The sequence below is a fragment of the Camponotus vicinus genome, unplaced genomic scaffold (assembly GCF_025532165.1).
Source record: "Camponotus vicinus isolate PSW18456_S1 unplaced genomic scaffold, iyCamVici1.0 SCAF_12, whole genome shotgun sequence".
Classification (NCBI taxonomy): domain Eukaryota; kingdom Metazoa; phylum Arthropoda; class Insecta; order Hymenoptera; family Formicidae; genus Camponotus; species Camponotus vicinus.
The window spans coordinates 17,298,088-17,319,806 of NW_028141948.1; the positions used below are offsets into that span (position 1 = coordinate 17,298,088).

The 21,719-nt window shown below is 36.6% G+C and overlaps 1 protein-coding gene across 10 annotated transcripts in view; it reads right to left on the reverse strand.

The window, feature by feature from the left end:
• Positions 1-19,580, reverse strand: part of LOC145963229 (uncharacterized) — a 120,071-nt gene extending 100,491 nt beyond the window's left edge. For 4 of the 10 annotated variants that reach the window (XM_083084951.1, XM_083084950.1, XM_083084948.1 and 1 more), the window contains exons 1-15: positions 18,885-19,580; positions 18,231-18,357; positions 17,958-18,087; positions 17,703-17,867; positions 17,405-17,606; positions 17,198-17,322; positions 6,734-6,970; positions 5,090-5,356; positions 3,384-3,709; positions 2,650-3,193; positions 1,982-2,388; positions 1,721-1,847; positions 1,100-1,561; positions 849-1,019; positions 19-153 (exon numbers count right to left, since the gene is read on the reverse strand). In XM_083084951.1, coding sequence (XP_082941077.1) covers positions 19-153; positions 849-1,019; positions 1,100-1,561; positions 1,721-1,847; positions 1,982-2,388; positions 2,650-3,193; positions 3,384-3,709; positions 5,090-5,356; positions 6,734-6,970; positions 17,198-17,322; positions 17,405-17,606; positions 17,703-17,867; positions 17,958-18,087; positions 18,231-18,357; positions 18,885-18,903 — 3,444 coding nt within the window. In that variant the 5' untranslated portion in view covers positions 18,904-19,580. Of the gene's footprint in view, positions 1-18; positions 154-848; positions 1,020-1,099; positions 1,562-1,720; positions 1,848-1,981; positions 2,389-2,649; positions 3,194-3,383; positions 3,710-5,089; positions 5,357-6,733; positions 6,971-17,197; positions 17,323-17,404; positions 17,607-17,702; positions 17,868-17,957; positions 18,088-18,230; positions 18,358-18,880 lie in introns of all 10 variants that reach the window. The other 6 variants (XR_014436102.1, XM_083084956.1, XM_083084954.1 and 3 more) reach the window with 4 other exon arrangements.
• Positions 19,581-21,719: the final 2,139 nt, after the last annotated feature.

The window sequence follows — 21,719 nt, forward strand, 5'->3', positions numbered from 1 at the left end:
TAGTAACAAAATACGTACGAATTCTGCAGGAATCACGCCATTGGATCTTACAAAAGCATTTTCAGCAAGTATAAGCTGTGATTGTGAATTCTCTACAACTTTTCGTAAATCTTCTTCATCACTATCACTTTCTTCCGTACTATCGCCAATTTCCTAAAACACGATTAGAGTTTGCGTGAGTATTGTTGATTACATAATGCACATGCTGTTTCCTCTTTCTCTCGTAAAATAATCATAAAATATTATATAGATACAATATGTACTGTACAAATGCACAAGTTTTAATATATTGACGTCATGCAAATATTTTATTTCTCTTTCTTTTTTTCTAATGTCAATTCTTGATTATTTATCGATATGATATTTCTATTGTCATTATGTCTCTTCATTTTAAGATTTACATTTAACAATGTTATAATCAGGTATTATTATGACTAGCAACTTTGTGAGAGGAATCGATTAATGTGTCATAAAGTTAATATACTGGTATTATTACAATATAATATTATATCATATTATATGATAATTAGATGATACACCTCAAAATTTGCACGCAATTAGTAATCATATGAAAAAAATAAAACACTTCGGTATTGCTTGAAAAGTTTATTTGTCGTGACTAATTTGTTGTAATCTAAGCAGTAATGATTTAAAATATTTTATGAATGTATGTTTCTATTAATAAACATAATAGAAAATGGCACAATATTCGAATATCGTATGAGTACATAAAAATTATTAATGTATTATTATTTAATTATTTATGTAACTTTTTCTTTGCAACATTGATCTTTTTATAGAAGGAATATGGATATTTTATCGAGAAAGAATAATAGTACGGGACCTACATGATACGTGCGAATCTTAGGCAATGGCGAACTAGCAGGAATTGCGCTTATACTGGATGCGCATTCTGACTGACTATCGAGGAAATTTCGATAATCATCTCCAAAATCTAATAATCGTCGAGCCATCTCTACATCTAATGGTTCGCTGTAAGCTTCACTCATATACTTCTCCTGTGAATCAACAAATTTATAAATATAAAAAAATGCTTTATAAACATTTGTTAAAAATGTTATGCAATTTTTTGTATCACCTGGTAATTATCCCAAGCCTGTTCGTATAACGAATTGTTACCAAGACTGTTCATTTCTACATCACTATCTACATTTAACTGCTGACTGGTTAGTTCTTTGCTATTCACCGCGTTATTCAACATATTATTATCGTAAGCGAGATGTCCTTGAGCACAATTATGATCTTCGCCTTCAATCTCCGATGTAGAAGCAATTGACTTGCAACAAAGTAGTCTGAGCGGCGTAGAATTATTAGCAAGCGCCTTTTCTGCGTGTAATTGTTGATAGACGGTACAGCCCGAGAAAGATCCGGATTTGACGAGATTCGTCGAACGACTATGGCAGTTTTCTTTCGGAACTGTATACATTGTGCGATTTAAATTCATTTTACGAGACAAACGTTGTTGATTGGAGCTGCCATCACTACCCGCTGAATGATGATTGGCATGCACGCTTTCCGAACTAGATTCGCTCTTACGACCCTAATTGGATGAGTTAATAATTTATTATATATTTGACATGAACTTAATCTTTAAAACAGTTCTATAAAAATAGATCTATTAAAATAACTAAAAGAAAAGGACACGTTTAACGAACGTGATCTGATAAATAAATATATAGTAATATGACATTTCTCTTACCAAAGTCTTTTTACGCAATCTATTTTTCTTTCTGCGAAATGAAATATTTCTAACTACGCGATCATCGGGACATATAAGAGACTCTTCTAACAAAGTAGATGTGGAATTAAACGATTTCCGCGTTCCTCTGCAATATAAATATATTCGATGATAAATATTTCACTACACAGAAAATTAGTCATTAATTAACATGGGACAAAACTTGATAAAAAAAAAATAAGAAAAACGAAAACAAAGATTATTAAAAGACAATGTACTTACGTAGCATCCAAAGATACGGATTTGGTAGGTGGAGTTGCGACTAACTGATGGAGCGCAGTCTCAGATATAGAGAATGCTAAAATAGGATCATTTATTTGAGCCAAATTAGGATTATTTCCGATTTGAGAGATACAAGAAACGCTCCACGGTCTCGATCCTTTTGCTTTTTGTTTAGAGCGCATTACAACTTTGGGCATATTCTCATCGGGAGGTGTTTCATTAACAGGCGTTTTCTGAAAATTATAGAGTATCTCTTGTGAAGGAGACTGCGATATACATCCGAGAGTCCCTTCGAATCGGCGATAAGTCGCAACGCTGCTCTGTAAATCGTCAGACGATATCGATTGTCTTTCTCCATCGGATTCCTCTGTTGTATATTCCCCGCTGGCATCGCAGCTATCTAATGGCTGTAATATATTATAATTATAAATGTATCATATATTCTATTATTTGGTATATCCTTGCATGTAAAGTTCGCGCAATAATTTTTTTATACAAATATCAATACTTTTAATTAAATAGTATCAATCACCAATAGTATCAAAAATATAAAATTACAATTTACAAATGCAAGATTTGTAATTAAATAAAATATTTAATTCGATATAAGGAAACATTGTTCATTGTTTTTCGTTTTTCTAAGAGTTTATCGATCTAATTTAATTTACCTGTGATCTGCCCTCATAACTTCTCGAAGCATTCAACTTTAACCATTCCTTTACGCGCGCATACTTGGCTCGATGATTTGTTATATTCTTCTCCTCGAATACTAACTGTGAGAAACTGCGCGAGACTGTGTGTCGCTCTTCACCAATCAAGTTTTCCACTTCTTTAATTAATTTCTGAATACTTGACTTATCATTCTTTCTTTCATCGTCGCTATCCTTTTGTTGAGCATCATGATCGTGCATACGTTCTGCAGACATTTCTCTCTCGATGCCTGCATTCTTCGCTTGTGTAAAATGCATTTTTTCTGATATAGCTACTCGCGGGCTTTCATCAAAATCTAGACGAACTACAACATTCGTCTTGTGCTGCTCCGAAACGGTAAACGAATTATTTTGACAAGCAGGAGTATAAGTCCACTCCTCCTCGGAGGAATCGTCTACTGTATTTGAGGATTCCTGAATTGGTTGACTACAATCCGCTTCGGAATCGGTATCCAAATGTTTAAAATAAAAAGTAGCACAGTTTTTTGATTTTCTATCAGACCTAAACATTAGAAAACAATCTATCATCAATCTACAGAATATACGTATAGCTGACATTTTAGCAGTTTTATAGTTTTAAAAGTATCGAGAATATAAATAAAGAGCTGACAGGCAATCAATTTTGAAATGATTACAATTTTATTGTTTGAGGTTGCGAAACAAACATCAGAAGGATAAATAATGCGACTTACATGTTGAACAAAGCAACTTCTGTTGTTCCACAACGTTTTACAAGTTCGGTCTTCGTCCGCAGATCATTATTGGATTTTTCTGTACTTTTAATTTGTACGGTACCCACCGCATCGATTTCGTCGCATGTCTCTTGTATTGCTGCCGTCGATGTTGTTATCGGTACAGTATCTGGTGTAGGCGGCATATCGTTGACACTTATTCCGTTATCCTCGACGTCACCTTCCTCCCCTCGATCTTCGACACTAGATGTAATGGAACTAGTGGCGTCTCGTTTTGCCGATTCGTCGGACCTTGCGTCCATCACACACAGCTGACATAATTCATCCTACAAAATCGTAAAAAAGAACATAGTCAATATTATTGATATTTTGCTAATGCGAACATCGCATACTATCGTGCGTTGTATATTTGCACATTTGATTATCAGAAAATTCTCGCGCGATAAATAAGACATCGAGTAAGATATTCATAATCAACATGTTCTTTTTTTAAACTGTTGATTTGCATAATTTTATTGAACAACTTACAAAAATTGACAACAATTTGAACTTCGAACGCACAATATCGAGGAATAAGGTGTATCGGAGTGAAAGATATAACTCTCTTGAGCGTGCATCAAAATATCTATGATTTAAGAGGTACTGCTCTTTCACAAGATCTCGGTCGCCCGACGCGGATACCGTGGTTTTTGTCATACAATCGACCGCTATTTTTTGTCAAGATCACCGTCTACCGTGATGCACAGCCTTCTTACTGTATATGCGTGCCCGATTCGTTTTGCAGAAGCCGTTCTTCACCAGCCTTTTACGCGAGGCTTTGTCCACTTAACACATTCGGATAATGCGCTCTACTCTAGCCTACACAATGTGAAGTGGTAGTAACATGAAGCGCTCTTATCTTTCGTTAAGGCTAAAGCGACGCTTAGTTTAACTCGTGCAATTGCGAGATTTCGAAAGGAAGAAGAGTAATTTGCGATTCTCTTACTTATTTGACAAGGATGCGCTCATCGAGATTGATTAAGCGCTAACGCAAGTTCCCGTCTATCATAGCAATGTATAACGGTAAGAATTAATTAGATCAAGCTGCGCCCATCGTCGAAAGAATGTCTCAGCAGGGAGTAGAGTTAACATCTCGACGCATAAATCGAGATTCGCATAGCGTTCGAGAATCGGGTCAATGACTTGTAATAGTCGTGTTTCGCGACAGCAATATGGAGAACAATAGCAGTTGCCGATTCTTGGAACAACTACCACAGGCTGTTTCCTGTCTTTAACAATTTTTTGCAAGAGATGCAAATGCGAAAGGTTTTGACACACGATATTTTGCAATGAGTACTACGAAAGCTTGGATGAGACTTGGTTGATTTAAATTCGTATCCAAATATGTCGATAACGTTGCGTGATTAAGTCAATCTTATCTTTCTCAGATTATTTTACATCTAATCGGAACACAAATATAACTGCCGTTACTTGCGTGATTCACTCGCCGCATAATCCTTATTTATATTTCTACAACGATATGGGTATCCTCGCTATGCGGTCACGACAGCAGACTTTGACAATAATAGGGAACCTTTCCAATTCGCGAATAATGGGTCTCGTGCAAAGTTGGCAGGATGCTCGATTCGATCGGCGTCGCGAAAGGTCGACGAATCAAAGCAAACTCTCGAGCGAGATGTTCCGTCTGTGCCCGATGAACGACGTACCTCGAAATACGATCCTTCGCCGACGGATCGGTTCTCGGAAGAGGCGTCGCTGTCGGACGGATCGGTCCTCGCTCCGGGGATTGAATGATGATCGAGGTACTCGGATCCCGAGCCCTGTCCGGCGACGCACTTGGCGCGTTCCGTACGCCTCGAGCGGGCTGACTGTCCCGGCGATTCCGTTCCGGAGCCGCGTGATCGTCCGCGACTGAGACGAGGCTGTTTCGTGACTGGTTCCTCGTCGCTATCGCTACTGCAAGGCGCGGCGTTCTGAAACAAACAATCCAATCTCTTTTATTCGATGATAAGTGACAATGTAATATAACAGATGCCTTGCGATTCCCTGCATAAATTTGTTATCGATGCCAATATCTATAATTCACTATCGTTTTTGAAAACGTTGAATGTATGTACGTTGCTACGTACTTATCTTGTATTAATACACTTATCGCTCACTATCAGTGTTGCTGCGTCATACAACGTGATTGAAATTGATGAGAGAGAGAGAGAGAGAAAGAGAGCTGTGGTCGCCTAACGCTTTACTTTGAGATACTTTGTTCAAATTTCTATATCCACTTTCGATGAGAGATAACGGAATAGGGCTGGAGAAAACTTTTCGATAAAATTTTACCTGACTATTACAAATTCGAAATTATTTACAAATTCAATCTCACGTTAAAATTTTTATTCCTGTGAAATCTTAAAGTAAATAATTTTTTTCACTTTAAAGTTTAGATTAAATATAAGATAATAATTTTATTTCAACGCATAAACTATTAAATTCCATAAAATAAAAATTATTCATGCATAAAGGAATGCCTACTTCCACAAATAAAATGCATTTAGTTTTAAGACTTTCTTTCTTTTCGAGCATCGAATTAAATGAAACCGTATAGAAGCGACACTCAATATACTATTCTTAATAGTCGTCAATTGTGAGGCATCTTCGTCAATTGCACAATCACTAGTAAGTTACTGCTTGCCCACACTTTACTTCTCGTCTATTCGTTCATCCTCGTCAATCGATCTTGCCCGACATAGTTTCTCACTAGTTTGAGTTTAATTACTGCTGCCAGCACAGCAGTCGAGATTAACATCCGAGGAGTAGAACACTGACAAAATTTAATTTAAACTGATAGAACGAAGATAGTAATCTATATTTTAATTGGGTAAAAGCGTACTTTCACGTTTATTAAATATCGCTTTTTATGATATGATATTGCTACTTCGATTGCAATCTGGAATAAATTAAAATCATAGTCATCATTTTAGAAATTTAATATTTGTCATGTTTTTTCAAGTACGAAATAATAAAAAATTATTTTTGAAAAAAAATTTAATATTTTCATTCATATATAAAAATATCATTTAATCACTTCAATTCTTTATGTTCATAGATGGGATACATCTTTTGATACGATATTGCTATTTCGATTGCAATATGGAGTAAATTAAAATCGTAGTCATCATAGTTTAAAAACTTAATATTTGTCATGTTTTTTCAAGTAGGAAATAATAAAAAATTATTTTTGAGAAAAAATTTAATATTTTCATTCATATATAAGAATATCGTTTAATCACTTCAATTCTTTATGTTCATATATGAGATACATCTTTTGTGAAAGATAGAAAATACAGATATCTTACCTTATTTCTTATACGAGATACAAGGGTTTCAATGTGATACTGCCATTCCAAGGAGAGCAGAAACAGTTGATGCCAACGGCGTTCTAACGATCTTACTATCTGCAAAGGCTGCGAAAATTGATGTTGCTGCTTTCGCTGTTGCTTTTGCTCCTCCTGTTGTTGCGTGAAAACTTTATCTCCTAATTTGACAACCGAACTGACGATACGTCCGTGCGCCTTAATGTCTCGTTGGAGTACCTGAAACAGAAATTTGACACGCGTCTGTTACTATCTTTAGATTAAAAAGAAAGAAAAACTGACGGATTGCGATCGGTGTAAATTTTTATCTCAATATCTTATCTTGTCTACATAGATTCTACAGATCCAGATATAGATATATACTACTACATGTAAGTATGTGGAAAATGTAAGCTAGATAAATGTGAAACAAGTACGCGGAATGTATCTCAGCACGACATCGACATATTTGAATGTAGTTGTTCAACGACACTGATGACGATTAATAACGTAGGGAGTTCATGATACCCCAGGTAAGATCGAGTCGGAAGAAAGTAAGCGTAGCTTAGGAGTGTATATCGCGTAGGACGTCAATAGACACTTTGTGTGTGTGTGTGATGGTGTACGCTAGAACATAAAGGTTAAACGTGCTCATAGAAAAGAAACGTTTAAACTTCTTTATTACTTCCGCCAAGCCATGCTAGTTAGTAAATAGGCTCTTCCTATTTCTCTCTCTTTTTGTTTCTCTTTTGTAACGCACATGTTCGCGTTTCCTCAAATCGAGCCTCTAAATCTCCGCGAGAAACAAAGGTGTTAGATATCACTCCACGCAGCTCGTATTAGCCCACTTTCTCTGATAAATTGCATATGATTATGTGTGATTGTTCTACTTATCTCGACGCGATTGCCGCGTCGTTCGGCGAGCAACAACGTGCGGTTCGCTTTCACGCGCCTTCTTGTACGGTTCTCGTCGACTGAAAACTTTTTCTCTCTTCTTGCATAGCCCCTTCATTGTCAATCGCTCATTCGAACGAAAGGAGTAACGCGACGGCAGCGAGGAACCAGCTGTTACGAAAGCGTAAATATTTCTCCGACAGAATGTGAAACGTGGGTATCAATCGAGCTAGTTAGAGAACTTGTGAATAACTTTATTACTATTAATCCAGCGTTCCTCGCTGATCAGTCTCCGTCAGATAATGAATAGACTGGAATTTGGAATTACGATGGTTATGATGGAATGCTACATATTTTCCTATAGTAGCTTATGTACACAGTTATATAATACTCTTGATACACAAAACGTATATTTTCATTAAAAAAATATATTTTTAAAAAAATGACATCTCCATAGAGATTGATATGTTTATAACTTTCGGTCTGCATTCCGAGTACCGGTTTCACACATAAACACGGAGTGCTATATAATATATAGTTGCACGCATAGAATCTGATAACGAACAAGTAGGATGCCCGTGATAAAATGTATGCTAAGGAAAACGTAAAGGAATAAAATAAAATCTATCATGCGTTGCATGCGTAGCAGTAATCTCAACGCGCTTTCATGAGCTTTCATGAGAAAGTTCAGCGACAGATATTAAAGAATCGTGAGGAGCGAATTGCCATGTATACGTTCAAGAAGAGAAACACGATCACTGGGTAAGGTATGTAATTTACGATTTGAATTCATGATGTCAAACGTGGAACGCGAGACGCGAGACGAATTGCCGGAGAGATGCTGCGTCGGTGGCAATCCGCGCATGCCGTCGATGTGTTATTGACATTCATTGATAGTCTCAACGTGCTTTCACACCGCGGAATCATGCATCCGATTTGTTATCGATTCCAGAACTGCCTTTCTCTCTCTATTTATTTATCATTTTATTAATTAGAGTTAGATAAATATTCATAGATACATTTATATTCTGTAATATTAGATTGAAAAAATAGTAAATTAGTAAATGTAATTTTAGATTGAAAAAATAATAAATGTTTAAGAAAATAAAAAAATTTCACGAGTGATGATTAACTGAGAAAATGGATTAGTACAACTGGAACCTATAGATAGAGAAATAGAGAAAATGCATAAAGAATTGTGAAATCAAACGAGGAAAATAGAAAAAAATTATGTATAAAGAGAGAGAACTACTTTCGTGATTACATATGAAAACAATTCGGAGAAGCTGTTCTTTCCCGAGGTGAAAAGTATTATAAAAGCTCGGCCAGTATTTCCAGCTCTTCGCTTTCCACCTCTTCAACTGGTTTCTATCGCGCTTGTCAGAATGTCGTTGGCACATCCCAAGTTGAAGGCCTCGACGGTGACGTTAGGGCAATAACCTCTCGATATGTTGCAATAACAACAGCAGATACAGACTGCAAAAAATCGAGTGGCATGAAAAGATCGATGCGTAGGTCAATCGAAACGCTTTTCCTTTCGCGAGTTTTCATGGTAGTAGACTATCGGTACATGTCGTATGGCGGTGTCCTCATGCGTGACAATGACATCGTGGAAAATATTACGTGATACAGCACAGGAAGTGAGTCGCGCGGGCGAACGTAATGTATGACGATAACGTAATGTCATACGAGATGCGGGTTCCCGAAGACACGCAACGCGTGTCTCACAGAGACGCTTATAATTCTATCATGTGGCAATGATAATGTGTCCTTATGTCGATCGATCGACAACCACGACGATGACGATGACAACGAGTGAAATGGCACGTCGAATCACGCGAGAACTTGCGGCGATAGTAAAAGTAGATATATTTAGAACGCGATGTTGTATGTCGCATTGAATAATTCATTCAATAGACTTGATTATCTCATGTTACGAAATTAACAGTTATTATCGAGTGACATGTGAAATCTCTACGAGATTAAATGGAAAATAAGATTCCACCAAGAGATTCGACAAATTAAACTTCTATACGCATAATGAAACGGGAAGATTAACTTTCGCGCTGAGGTAGCGATTTGACAAGCCGCAAGAACGCAAAGTAGACTCTACGTTTTAATCCGCTGCTGATATCTCTTGAATTGGAGAAGTAAGAGTTTCCATTAAATTATATTGAGAGTGGCATAGCAGATATGTTTCATTATCTAATACACGCTGTACATTGCAGGGGAGCCCCGTGCTTATCAATATTGCCAGCTCATAACGTTAGAATCTTATATAAGTGCATATTTCGCTTTTTAGAGCATGACCATCGGTAAACCGTGCGCATTCTAAGCGTATCGGTTTAGATCGATGGAAAATGCGTAACAACGCGGTATCATTATGACTGGTAAAGAAAAATCAGAATAGAGATTAATCAGAGAAGAACGAGCCGATAACTTGCTGGGTGCGGCTGTACCTCCGAGCGATTTCAAGACCAACATTGGTTGCTGGATCGCTCAAATTGTTTCGAAGAATGTATCATCTCACGGAACGTTTCCTACAAGGTGTCTCGAATAAATGAGGACATTTAAACACGCGCGTTGTTTGTCGATATACATTGGAAATGTATAACTGTTAACATATTATGTATATATTGAAATATATTTCGCGATAGTTAAAAGCTAGACTCGTGCTTTTTGACAAAAAAAGCGTAATAATAAAAAAATTATTATATATGTATAAATATTTAGAATTTCCTTAGAAGATATTACTGTCTGACATTTTATATATTTTTTATATAGAAATTGAAAGAGGGATTCGATTAAAAAAGGTTCTTTTGTCGAGAACCCCCATGTATATTCCAACGACATCGCAGAAGAGCACTATTATTACTATGCCGCTTCTTTCAATCCAGGTTGAATGTTCTATCGAGAAATCTCTTTTGGCATACAATCTAATCATGATTTATCGACACGCTCCGTAGGATGAGTAAGACTGTCTACTTGCCACTAACACGGAGAAAGTTAATTTATCATTACTGTGTCATTATGTTTCGCCATGTATATAAAATTTTGATGTAACTCTGGATAATTTTTTCTTTCCTTCTTTCATTTTTTTTTTGCTAATGTCCTTGAGTAAATATTTTCTAGTAAACTATCATTCAATCAGTTGCTTTACACGCGCGATATATCTTCGTAGACACGAGCAAACCGCAACATTGATTAAAACAGTTAATATTCTGTAAAAAAAGGATTCTTTGTACAATCTCTTTCAATTCATGGGATAAGATCGAATTTCTTTGTGTGGAGAAGAGAAAGTATATATCCCCCACCGATGCTAATTTCTTCATCTTTGATGTAGTCTTGCGTTTATTTTTGAAAAATGATGTCAGGATACGCCGCGCTATGTTATTTGAGGTCGCACTGGTAAATGTGGAAGGTTAAATCGCAGGCAAAACGCGTGGTAATCGGTTGCGAGGCTAAAACCACCGGCACTTAGTGCATTCACTAAGCAATTTTTACTTCCGCGAAGACCAGCGAGACATGCTAACGCTATCTCACAGAATTCAAGATACCAAGGGTAATTGCGTACAGTCGTTACAACAGTAGTTTCGTGAATCCTAGCGGTAAATCTTCCACACATGGCGTATTTTATACTACAAAGATGTATGTATTAATCATGTGAAATTATTGTCATGAATTCACAATCATATCGTTTGAGTAACGAGAGATATATTTATAACAATGCTTAGAACACCTCGACAAAATCTTGTATTCTTCTCACGTAATCACGTTCTCACGCAATCTTTTTATTTAATTTATATATATATATATATATATATATATATATATATATATATATATATATATATATATATCTTGTATTTTATTATAAATATAAATTACTATCAATTTATTGTTACTTATTAATTTCATTATTTTTATATTTTTAATTTTACAAAAATTCTTATAAAGGAGAAACTCAAAAATAAACTTTTTTTTTTTTGGAAACCAAAAACTAAATGACCACACATCATATAATTACATTGTGTAACAAAAACTAAGCAATTTAATTGCCTTAAAATTTTCATTATCTTTAAAAAAAAATTTGTGTGTCCCGAAATACAACAGTTTCTCTCTTCCACTTAAGGGAATGTTTTTAAAAATAAATGAATTATAAATAAATTATACTACTATTATTACTGCGATATATTTGGAATAAAACAATTTACAATTATAATTTAAATTTATAATATATAGAGATATTTATAAAATCTAATTTAAGCTATGCAAATATTGAAACGTTTTTCTTGTACATATCTTAACGATAAGAAATGTCGTTTGGTAGCTTGAAGGAGTCCTTGCAAGTCCCATTGGACTCGGAAATGGTGGTCGTATCAATGTTCCCAGTTAACGAGTGACGCCATGTGAGTGAGTCAGCGCATGCATACACGAGAAGACAAAATGACTCTATGATATAACAGCTATAGTGCAAAAAAGAAATAAAAATACTTTCCGGCAACTTGATAATATTAACACATCGATTATAGCCACTTCGATGGTCTACGTTGAAAGGTGATTCCTTCGACGGGATATTTGCATGAACGATTTAATTCAAGTCAGGCCTTTCACGATTGTATCGACACGTTGCGTATAATAAAATTTGCTGTCACAGCTTCTCCATTCATCGTGATTTTCGTACAAATCTTTTTAGTACTTTATTAAACCTCCTATATCTAATATGTCATTTGCAATTCCTTTCAGCGCGAAACACAATCATCGTTATAAGACTTCCTTTTTTTATGCAGCCGTCATTTCGCACAGATGTACTCCGATATCTCATAAGGTTTCCTGCGACATCATTGTATTAGCTAAAAAATTCTTTCTCAAATTTAAGTAGCTTGATAATAAAGTCTCCGATAAAAAATTCCTCGTATGCAGAGTAGAACTCAAATTACGCGGAAGAGTAATGATTTTTCACGTTAAGCAATCTCTCGTTCGGAGCAGCAAGTCCGCGACAATCAAACGGAGTACATGTATGCATGTGTACGTGTACAAACTTCGCGCAATGCGTTATGCACCGCGTAATCGCAAATCTCGTATTTGCGGGGGGATTGTAAAAAAATACTGGCTAAAAAATTTTCTATTCCCTTTCACTTACAGTACTGCTGCGCGCGTGATGGTGACGCAAGAACGACAGCACCGCGAGTTTCCATCGCGAGTATCCTCGTGCATCGCGTGAGCGATGCATATTTCAGAGATGATTATATAGTCTCCATATAAAGGAAGATATATAGTCTTATAGAGAAAAACCGCCTCAACATTTTCACTTTTTGTCTGACGATGATACTTGGAATTAGCGCGAATTAGAATTTAATCCAACTTGGATCCAACATCGCTTAAAGATTGAATTTTAACGCAAGATTGAAATTGCGGATGTGATCCTTGATTTGCGTGCGAACGCGCACGAATAAAATTCACGTCCGAGACCTTCCGCTCGCAGCTGCTAACCGAGTTATCCAGGTCGTCCTCGCCTCATTTCTCGTCGCCGTGTTCTTATTGAAACTGTCCCACTGTACCCCACGGTGGAATAACTTTGGTTTTGTCGACGGTCGGATTTGCGGTTTCGCGAGCATCTCGTAAATCTTGCGAGCGGAAATAACGACGCGAGAGTTATCCCCTTACAAAGTGGCCAAATTACATATCGTCGATAAGACTCGTAAAAGTGTGCCTCGTTATCGTGCACGTAGTCATTTGAACTTTGAATTAAATTGACATTATTTTTATCCTCCAATCCCTTATCGTAAACGTTAACAATGTTTACGACGTGTCGTTAGAAGATAACAAGCAATAACAAATTGAATAAAATGAATTGAATTTTTATAACGTGTTGTTAAGAAAACTACAGGTAAAATTATGCAGTTATAAATTGGACAAAAATATTTATCTATCATAAATGTTATTTGAGAAATAAAAATTTCATCAAAGTGTAACGAAAAATTAAATTTTCGCTAAATATCGCGACAATATTTAATTATCCGCGACATAAACATTATTAGTTAGCCATTATCGCGGCGACTCGGATCGTTCGTTTAACCGTACGGTTGTCATATCAATTAGAGATAGCTAATAGATAAAATTAACAGCGTGATATTATACGGAATAGAGAAGGTGAATAGAGACCGTTGCCGCCGCGACTCGGACTTTTCTCTCGCCTCGATCTATTTAAAATTCGCTACGGCCGCGAAAAGTCTACCCACCTCACGAGATCGTTTTTCTTTCGGAAGGAGGGCAATCGCGTTCTAATGTCGCGCGAGCGTCGAGTTCCGCGGAGTGACGAGCGACCGTGCGCTTCCAAAAATACTCTGGTTCAAAAGCCGAGTGGCTACTGTCCGGCTGCTTTACGCATATTTCCTCTCTCCGACTATCTATCCCATTACCGAATAATTTCAAATACTAATTAACACAGAAATTGGACAAACAAACTGGATAGCGGAATCGACTTTGATATTCCTTGACTTTCTCTTTTAAGCGAACATGCGTCGAGTAAACTGGCAAATGAGATTCGGCAGCGCATTGACACGTAAAAAATAAATGTATCGTATACATATGAATATATATAGAAAGTCGAAGAGAGAGAGTGAGAGAGAGAGAGAGAGAGATAGAGAAATGGGAGGATACGATCCCTCTTCTTTCTCGTGATAGGCAATTAAATTAAAACTTGGAATTCAATGACCAACGAGCCGGTAATCAACGTGATTACCGGACAACCGAGCGCATATAAAAAATTCCGCAAGGATCTACTTTCTCTTTATACGGACAATTCCACGTGAACTCGCTTGACCTCGAACGACCGACTTCAACATCCACGAATGTCGTTCAACGGAGCATCCCGCCGTGATGCGGAGTGTCGATGACCAAATGCAACGGAAAATAATATGTGGACCGGAGCTCGAGCGTTAGCAAAATCGGGACACGGATCGACACGTATGATCGCGGTATACGGTTAATACCAAGAGTATAATCGATCGAAACTTGCACGGCTTCCCGTTTCCTGCATCGTCTTATCTCGCCGATAACACTTACCTATCTTTAAGCGCAGTTAAAAATCGAAATATCGACAACAAAACATCAACATACGTAATCTTCCGAATGACAATTTATCTCTTTATCTCTCACTAATCGATACATAATGATGTAATCATCGTCCGAAGGACAAAACGCGATGTCGCATCAATCGCTCAGATAGCTCGACAGCATCCACCGTAACCGCTTCATTGTTTCATCGTGCTCTTTGTTGCAACAATAACGGGACAAATATCACGGGATTAATCTCAACCGCGGAGGAACCATGCCTGCTTGAAGAATAGATGCGTTATCTCGAATAGAAAAGAAATTCTAAAGAGATTAACGCGCGAGAGCGAGTCCGATTTCGGTTAACAACGATGCCTTTAAGACATTCAGATGAATGCAGCAAGTTAGCCATAAGCAGGAAATGTATATAGCGTCTCTCTCCGGATCGGAACTCGGAACGCCGACTTTCACGTTCTAAATTCCTTTATCTCGCCGCGTACTTTTATAACATACACGCACGAGCCTCGGAACAATGCCGTGGCGAGCAACAGTCGGAATCGACGATAGCGAAGCGATTCGTTCGATATCTGAGCTAGATCTCCCTACAAAAAGACCCTCAAGATTACACTTACATCTAGATATTAAATTTTTCTATCTTCTTGATAATCTTACCAAAATGCATATCCACCACGTCGAGGGGAAAAAACGGCGCACTGTCGTACGTCAGCGTAAAAACGAGATGTAGGCGGATGCTATCGAGATAGCACGCGTGTATCCCGCAAGAAGAGGAGACGAAGCGATCGAGCATCGCAGCATCGTCAACGCCACTACGAACACTTGCGAACTTGGATGACGAAGCACGTCTTCTTTTTCTTTCTCTTTTTTCTCTCACAGTCGGCACAGACACGGACCAGTTACGAGACTATACGCGCGTTGCTTCTCTCGAATTTTCTCGCTTCCGCGCGGCACTCGTTTCGTCGCACTCGTCACGACGCATGAATGACTCCTTCGCCACGCTGTGCGCTGTGCCGCGGGGTCATGCGAGGGCGGCTGTTCGACGGCGGTTAAACCGCGCCGAATGGACCGCGCGAAGAGTTGCCGAGCTCCGAGCGTTGCCGAGGTATGTCTCGGTTAGACGAGGACGGACGGATGGACGGACGGACGAACGGACGGATGGACGGACGAATGGGGAAACGAGTAGGAGGCCAAGAAAGAAGGGAGAGGGACCGAGAGGGGCGGCCGGTTAGGCCCGAAAGGGAGAAAAGGTTGCAAGAGGAGACCTGTCTGGCTGATCCGACCGTACTCCAATACGATTGCGATCCCTCCTCACTGTTTTTAGAAGAAAACGACGCTGTGAGATGCCGGTACTAAAAGCCTAGGCACACGTTGCACGTATCGGTGATTGTTCTATTTGCTTCTTAACGTTACACCGAGTTACGTGAGGGATGTCACAAATCGAACACAAAAGATACGGCGCACCATTTGCGTTTAAATATAGATGTTTTCTAAGAAAAAAGGAAAATGAGATGGACAAATGGAAGGAGAAAGAGAGAGAGAGAGAAATAGATGCGAAGAAAAGCAAGAGATAAACGTAGGGTGAGGATAAAAGAAGAGAGAAGGAGGAGGAGGAAGGGAACCTTGGATCAACGTGCTCGCTGTAACGTGCTCGTCCACCGGCGACGACCGTGGAACGGCGAACTCTGTCGGCTCGTGCAGCCGGCAATAGGCAGCTGGTCTCCCTAGCGCTCAACGAAGCGCATCGTTTGCGTCCGAACGCGAGCCTTCGGCAAAGATCGGAGCTTGGAATAAAACAACAAACGTAGCTCCACCGCGCCGGCTGTTCGCTCCCCACTCTTAGCTTCGTACGCCGTCACATCCGTTGTTTTTAAACGTTGCGTTGGTCGGTCGTTGGCGAGGTAGCATAAATTCAGGCTGATACACACGTGCTCGACCAACGCACTTTATTCTTAGCACGTATTCTACCGAATCGTGCTGCTCGCGAGCCTTCTCGTTTTGGAATTAACAATTAAACCGATTAATTAAGGAGACGTTGAAGCTGATTTATTCATACATTTATGCCTTTTCCGCCTCCTGGATTTAACGCTATTCACGATTTATTTATTTAAAAATAAAAAAAGAACAAGAACATAACGCAAGTATAATATTATTCAAAGAAATCTATAAAAAGTGTTTGTCTTCTTTTGTAAAATCATGATATAATTCTCTCTTATACTACCTTCAGATATTATTCATTTTTTATTCATTTAATGAAAATAAATGTATTGGAGCAATATAAGTTGTTTATGTTTTTATATATCTTCTTTTTTATAGGAGAAACAACAAAATGGAAAAAAACAAAAGGAAGATACAAAATAACATTTGGCACAATATCAGTAAATATATATTTATATATATAATGAAATTTGGTCAAGAAATAAAAAAGTAGGAAAGCTTGCCAATTATATGGAAACCTCGTTATTAAATAAATAAAATAATAGAAAATTACATGTTACTTACCATATGCTCTATTGCTTTTTCTTCCAGTTCAGGTAGAGTCCAATTGATGTGAAAGCTCAAAGGTTGAAGACGCGATTCCATTCCTCGTAACCATTTCCTTAGACATTTTACTTCACGTTCAAAATCTATTAATACACATTGAGATTACATATACATTAAAAATAAGCTAGCAGGAAATGGATTTTTCAAAGTGTAATAATTCATTACCTGCTGATATATCTTGTTGACTAGATATAGGTCGGTCTATGGGCGCCATAATTTGTTCTACTAATTCCCATTTTGCATTCAAATGATCTACACGCCATGCCACTTCGTCTTTTAAAGCAGGGGCGCGAGAAATTAATTTTTCCGCTTGCTCATTGAACAATTTGCGTCTGTATGCCTTGCGTCGTAGCTCCTCCATATGAGCCTGGAATTAAGAAAGTAATGAGCTAAAGAATTATATTCTAACAATTTTATATACATTTTGAATGAAAACAAAATTGAAAATGAAATTGATACATACCGCACGCAGGCTTTTGTCTAAGAGATTTTCTTCCTTAGAATAAACCATTTCTTGAAGAATTCTTAACCATGAGTAAAGCTCTGAAAATTGGCTACTGACTTCTTTCAAATTCCAAGATTGTGTTGACACATCTGTTTCATCCCATGTTAATTCACCATTTGCTTCCTAAGATACCAAAATAAGTTTTTTTTTGTATATTATCCAAAATTTATATTTTGATGCTATACATGTGCACAAAATTTTGAGATACTTTACCTTACAAGTGTCGATTAAATTAGTATCCATAATATAATCATAATTGGATCTTATAGCAGCCCAAAAGTCATCTTTGCAGTCTTCATAGTTTATCCACATTCTTTGAACACTTGTTTGCTTTGGATCTTTTCTGAAAATGTGAATTAAAAATTATATTAATTTTAATCTATCAAAATTTAAATAAGAAATCATATATATTACGTATGATCAAATCATAGTTATTATACTAATACTAGTGACTAATACTAGTGACTAATATTAACAAGAATATACCTCTTCTTGGTAAGACTATTATAAAGTCTTTCCGTTGTTGTCTTGACATGTTTTTGCCTTTCCAAGCTTTGACTATTTGGTTGAAGTGACGTTAAAGAAGTACTCATCTTTTTTGCCTTATAGTAATCTGCAAACATCATATAATCAGAAAATATTAAACATTATATAACAAAATTATCTTTCTCTCATATATCAATTTGATAAAATAATATAAATTTTTTTTATGTAATATTTTTTAAAAACACAGTAAGTCCATATACTATGAATATATACTGTATGAATTATTATGAGACATGTATACATATTCTCTTTGCATAATTTACTGTGTAATGTTATAACAGTTTCTTTTAAAATATGCACATATATATTACTAAAAAAAGAACGAAGGATTTCAAGAGTTAAGTCATAGATAATTTATCACTCGAATATAACCTTATCTATAAGATTTCGCTCTTGATCAAATATTCCAAGTTTTCTACGCAGAACACTTTGCTGAAATAGCAACGCGACATGAATTCTTGCGCAAATGTGCTAATTTCAGAAAAAAAAGCAGCGAATCGACTTTGCCATTTGCGATGTCTCCATCGAGACGGAACTCGCACGAGAAATCCTTCGTTTCTCTCAAGTTAGCAAAAATAAATAGGAGATACCTACTCGTATCGTCGACAGTCATGGGGTCCCCGGGATTAGATTGTTTTCAGTTCGTAGCGCCCATTTACACGTTTCGCCGACGAAACCACGACCGATGAAACCGGAGACCGCGAGGAACTCACGCGGAGCTGGTGGGGCGGTGCACACATTCGAACGAAGACACACCTGTCCGTAATCGCTCCCTCTCCCTCTTTCTCTCTCTCTTTCTCTTGCTAGGAGAATGTCACCGGACAATTAAAAATTTCATTGCTTACGGTCACTGCTCGCTACAATTCTCCGCCCACGAAGGAACGCCGAGAAGCGAGTTGCGTCTACGAGGAGGCGCCGCGAATCAATCGCGTTTCGCTGACGCTAAAAACGGCATAACCTTTCCGTTCCGCGCGAGGCTCGAGGCGCGTAGCGACGTAAAACAAATCCACCGCAGGGTTTTTTCTTTTTTTTTTGTAATAAAGAACCGCCGTGCATACCATAGTGCACCACCGTCGGCCTGCTCCGTGTTGCCTCGCGCGTGCGTCTCGTCTTTCGTCCTCGCGGCAATTCGATGATCGGTTATATCAGCGCTCCCCGTTACCCCGTTACATTATCTCACGTGTTAGTCCACGACCGCCAGCGACTGTCAGTCTTGGACGGTATCGTTGACGTCGTATCACGTTCCTTTGATAAGCATTTTCGAAATGTACATCCCAAAAAGAAAAATATGTAAGATATGCTGCAGGTGCAGCGCTTCCAACTGCAGGGATATTTTTCTAGTCAACGGAAATGTTTATTTACTCATGATAAAGCAGGTGACAGTTATCGACTATTGTACTTGTTTTATCATGTGACGATAACTCATTATAATTTATGCGGTCAGAGAGAAGACTGAGAGATGTCATGGCCCGCTTTTAGGTGATCCCTGGAAGCGATACTCCCTCTGTGGACATTAAAAACGTGAACATGAACTACAAAGCCAATGTCCACGAATGTTCTCAGAGGGTAACATATATGTCTCTCTGATAATATAAATAATATAAATAAAAATATAAATAATTTAATTAATAATAATTTATTATATAAAAATATTAGTATGTTCTCTCTTTCCACGCTATTATTTATTTATTTATTTATGTATGTTTTTTTTCTTCTCAACATCATTTATTTATTTTTTATTTATTTATTTATTTAGCTCGCTCTAAGTCAGTCTTCTAAAATGCAAAACTAAATATTATAGAATTTGACTTTGAAAATAAAATAATTGAATAAATTCAAATAATTAGTATGACGAAAGGTTCCATGATAAGTTATTTAATAAATAATCAATTTTAATTAATTAATGAAAATACTTCTATAATTTAATATTCCGCGTTAGCGTATATTTTATAATATATAAAATATTTCGGCAACGAATTATCGATAACACGGTGTTCGACTTTGGCAATACAAAAAATAAACAGTAGCGCGCTATGTTAAAGCTTTAATATTAGAATTAACTATATTTCGACCAATGCTTTAAATTTTTTCAATCCTTGTTGTTAAACAATATACAATTTAATCGAAAATCGATTAAATGATAGAAATCCAAAATATTAAATAATTACTTCGATCGTTGCGATTTTTACGGACAATAATAATTATTATAATATTTAGAGTCACAAATATATTTCATCCGTGTTACTTTATCGTTCTACTTGACAATCTAAATATAATTTGGATTGTGAGAGAACACGAAGTAAATCAATCGAATTATAGATGCAAATAATTAGCATAATGAAAGGATAAATTGTTTAATAAATAATCAATTTTAATCAATAAATTAAAATACTTCATTAATTTAATATATTCCGCGTTAATGTACATTTTATAATATATAAAATATTTTGGCAACGAATTATTGATAACACGGTGTTCGACTTTGTCAATATAAAATATAAACAGTAGCGCGCTATGTTTCGGCTTTGTCTTTGACTCTCGAGTAAGGTAGTGGTGAGAAACGTTTCGTATTGTATTGTAATTTTTTTACTAAACACGATTACGATTAGTATCGAAACATAATTTGCTTTAAATATTAATATAAATTAATTAATTAAAAATTAATTCACGACATGAAACTGTATCGCAACTATAAATCTTTATCGAATCGCAATCATTCATTACCGCGATTAAAAATTCAAACAAAATATACATAAAAGGGGATAAGAGACTTAATTATGTTATGAACTTTCGATCATTGATGCTTATTATATTTCATTAACAATATTAGAATTAATTATATTTCGACCAATACCTTAAATTTTAACAATCCTTGTTAATTAAACAATGTACAATTTAATCGAGAATCGATTAAATGATAGGAATCCAAAATGTTAAATAATTGCTTCGATCGTTGCGATATTTACGGACAATAATTATTATTTCAATACTAGAGTCACAAATATATTTCATCCGTGTTACTTTATCGTTCTACTTGAAAATCTAAAAATAATTTGGATTATGAGAGAATACAAAGTAAAGCAATCGAATTATAGATGCAAATAAATAGCATAACGAAAGGCTTTGTGATAAATTGTTAAAAAATAATCAATTTAAATCAATAAATTAAAATACTTCTATAATTTAATATTCCGCGCGCGAATATTTTATATTACAGAAAATATTTCGGCAACGAGAGAATTATCAATAACACCGTGTTCGACCTTGATAAACAGTATCGCGCTATTGTTAATACGTTACACGGCTTTATTATCATTCGCACAGAAACCTTGAGCAATAAAGTAGTGACGTTTCATATATTATCAAATTCTTCCTTTACATAGTCGACCCTGGCGATATAAACAGTACCGCGGTAATGTTCTTGACTTA